General features: G+C 34.4%; 1 protein-coding gene across 1 annotated transcript; it reads right to left on the minus strand.

Annotated features, from left to right (window-relative positions):
* Nucleotides 1-240: 240 nt before the first annotated feature.
* On the minus strand, nucleotides 241-3072 carry LOC110669150 (iridoid oxidase). Its single transcript, XM_021830656.2, has 2 exons — nucleotides 1921-3072; nucleotides 241-938 (listed from the first exon to the last, which is right to left on the minus strand). Exons 1-2 carry the CDS (start codon nucleotides 2842-2844, stop codon nucleotides 294-296), a joined length of 1569 nt encoding a protein of 522 aa, XP_021686348.2. The 5' UTR covers nucleotides 2845-3072; the 3' UTR covers nucleotides 241-293.
* Nucleotides 3073-3342: the final 270 nt, after the last annotated feature.

The raw sequence follows: 3342 nt of genomic DNA on the forward strand, positions 1-3342 counted from the left end.
AAATCTCAATTCTTAAATTTAAAATAAATAATTAAAATTTTATTTTCTCATATATACTTGCTTATTTTAACATTTAATTAGGTGATGTCTAAATCAATTTTTATGCACATCTTAATTAATCACTGCACTCCTAAGAGAACTCAATCTTTTATGGATAGTAAAATGGATATAGAGAAAATTAATAAATAAAAAAGATGCCATTAATGCATTATTTTATGCGTCTCATGCTCGATCCGTGCATTCTGAAAAATATACTCATCATAATTTGATTAATTTCAACCTTTTGTTAATAATTATGCTACACATGCAGAAATGTTATTCTTATAGCCCTTGTAAGGCATTGGTAAAGCCTTCAAGGGAACAGATTTTCTAAGTGTTATCCCCATTCTTTCAGACATGTCCATATCCTCTGCCTTGATCCCATCAGCCAAAACCCAATCAAAGGAATACAAGAGCGACCCCAGAGCCAGTGGAAGCACACGAGAAGCAAGAGGCATGGCTGGGCACATTCTACGACCAGAACCAAAGGGTATGAACTCAAAATGATGCCCTTTATAATCCACCATGTTTGGCTCCAAGAACCTGTCAGGCTTGAAAGCTAAAGGGTCCTCCCATGTCTTTGGGTCCCTCCCTATTGCCCAGACATTTACTAGAATTTGTGTTTCTTTAGGGATGTAGTAACCTAGCATCTTGCATGAGTCCATGGCCATGTGTGGGACTAGGAAAGGCAGAGGTGGGTGAAGTCTCAGTGTCTCCTTGATGACTGCTTTTAGGTATGGGAGATTCTCAATGTCCTTCTCTTGGAGCTTCTTGTTGGGGCCAATTGTGCTTCTTATCTCAGCCTGGACTTTGTGTAATTCTTTTGGATTATGCAGAAGTTCAGCCATTGCCCACTCTAAAGTGCTAGTTGTTGTATCCGTCCCTGCTGTAAACATCTCCTAAACAAATAATAAAAATTAACAAAATTCATTTTGATATTATTGTTTAAGCTCCTATCCAGATAAATAAAATTTTATAAACATTTTTAATAAAATTAAAATTTGAGTATTTTATAATTTAGTGCATCAATTATGGTAAAAATCACCAGTTAGTCCATCTATTTTTTATGATAAATAAATTAGTTTTTAATATATATATATATATATATATATATATATATATATATATATATATATATATTAAAAAAATAACTCTGTTAAAATTTATCTTTAATTAATTGACAAATATAACAATTTATTTTTGTAACAATTTAGTCCCTATAGTATTAATATTTATAACAATTTAATTTGTTGGATTGGGTTGACTTAATTAGCAGAAAAACTATTTTGGTAATAGAAATATATATCTGGAATTAACTTGCTCCTCGTAAAAACTAAAAGGATTAAAGTATGATTTTTATTATACTTCAGGGAAAAAATTGCAAAACACCCCTAAATTTTAAGTTAAATTTGAGGTGTTTTTAAAGGGGCAAACTATTACATTCTCCCGATATATGCATACACTTACTCATAGAATTGTGAGTTTCACAATCTTAAATTTAAATTTAGAAAATAATTAATTTTTTATGAGTGATGCATGTATTATTTTTAGATAAATTTTAGATATTCCCAGTATGCATTCTCACTTACAGAGTTATGAGTCTCACATTTTTAAATTTAGAAAATAATTAATTTTTTATAAGTGATTAATACACTATTTTAAAATGCATAAAATGCGATCAATAATTTATCCTATTTTTTAGTGATATGGTTCACCCAATAATTTCCCTTCCAAAGGATGCTACTCTGAAATGCAATGTCTAATTTGCCCCCCGAGGTCTTAATGATTCAGTTCTTTTTTTGGGAAAAAAAATGCAATGTCTTCAAAACTGTTCTCTTAAAAAAATTATAAAAAAATAAATGAAAGAGAGAAAATACTTACAAAAACAATAACGTTGATGGTTCTTGAAGAAAACGTAGAAGGCTCCTCAGGACCATCACCACGAAACTCCAAAAGCACATCCAAGAAATCCTTCCTCTTCTCTTCATCGCTGCCTCCGTTGTCCATACTCTTCATCCTTTCTCTGATGAACCCTCCGGCAATTTCAAAGGCTCTTTCCACATGGAACTGGGTACTTCTCCTTATACCTTGAGGGTCCAGCCATCTTAGAAATGGCAGGAAATCTGCCATATTAGGCTTCCCGGCCAACTCCATGACCTTCCCTGCATGGTAGAAGAACTTGGCACCTCTCTCTGATTGTGGGTCCAGCAAATCTTTGGAGAACATTAAATTTCCAATCAAATTAAAGGACATCAAGAAAAAGAATCTGCCAACATCTATGGCTTTAGTACAGTTTCCACCACCAGCTTCTTCTATGAACTGAACCATGCGATCTATGCACCTACTGCGAACCCCTCGCATGGCGTCTAGCCGGCTCGTCACGAAGAATTCGGTGGTGCATATGCGTCTCAGCATTCGCCAATGAGCTCCATATTGGGCTGTGATAATAGACCCTTCATTTCCATAGTCTCCTTTCATTGCCTCGTAGATTTTTCGTCCTGCTAGCACCACATCGTGGTTCTTGAACATTTGGCGAGCCACCTCGTCCGATGAGATGACCACGGTGCACATGGAGCCGAGCCAGAGGGTCATGATTGGACCGTGGATGCGAGTCAGCCTGGCAAATGACTTGTGGGGAGACCAACCAAGTTGGAAGATGTTGCCTACTACTGGCCAACATCTCGGCCCTGGTGGTAGCAGCCCTTGCTCTTCCATTCGACGGTGGCGACGCTCAGTCACCATTGCCCATGCAACCCATGTCAAAACTAATAGGATAAGCCCCAAGATTTCGAAGTCCATAACCATATATAAACGATTTTTTTTTTTTCAAGAACTGGAGAGAATGTTGGTTTTCTTCTTCTCGAGGCTGGCTCCTTTTATAATAGATTAAAAACATGCAAATTACAAACCTTTAGCCTACTAAGGAGTCGTCCTCTTTCGATGGGAATCTAAACCATTTTATCAAGACAAAACCATGACTTTTGGTGTTTTCTTGTTCTTGCTAGTTGAAATTATTGAATTAGAAAATTTTCAAAAAAAAATATTATTAATTAGTGGATTAAAAAAAAAGTTGGATAAGATATGAACCCTTATTTCCAATTTTTTTATTTTATTTTTCACTTATTTTCCTTATTAATACTTCTATTTGTTTCTCCATATATTGGCTAATGGATTTTTCGATCTATTATTGACGTAATACACAAGATGCATAAAATGAAATTTATATATAAGAGTCTCACATATTTATTTTGATTTACTAACTATTTTGAATTAAAATGAAATCTATAATAAAAATGAAAAAGT

The sequence above is a fragment of the Hevea brasiliensis genome, chromosome 5, assembly GCF_030052815.1.
Source record: "Hevea brasiliensis isolate MT/VB/25A 57/8 chromosome 5, ASM3005281v1, whole genome shotgun sequence".
In the NCBI taxonomy this organism is placed as follows: domain Eukaryota; kingdom Viridiplantae; phylum Streptophyta; class Magnoliopsida; order Malpighiales; family Euphorbiaceae; genus Hevea; species Hevea brasiliensis.

Bases quoted from the DNA above. Each gene is read 5' to 3' on its own strand.
- LOC110669150 (XM_021830656.2), bottom strand. From the start codon at position 2,844: ATGGTTATGGACTTCGAAATCTTGGGGCTTATCCTATTAGTTTTGACA. The intron at 939-1,920 runs GTAAGTATTTTC...TTATTTGTTTAG, and splicing joins CCATCAACGTTATTGTTTTT to GAGATGTTTACAGCAGGGAC.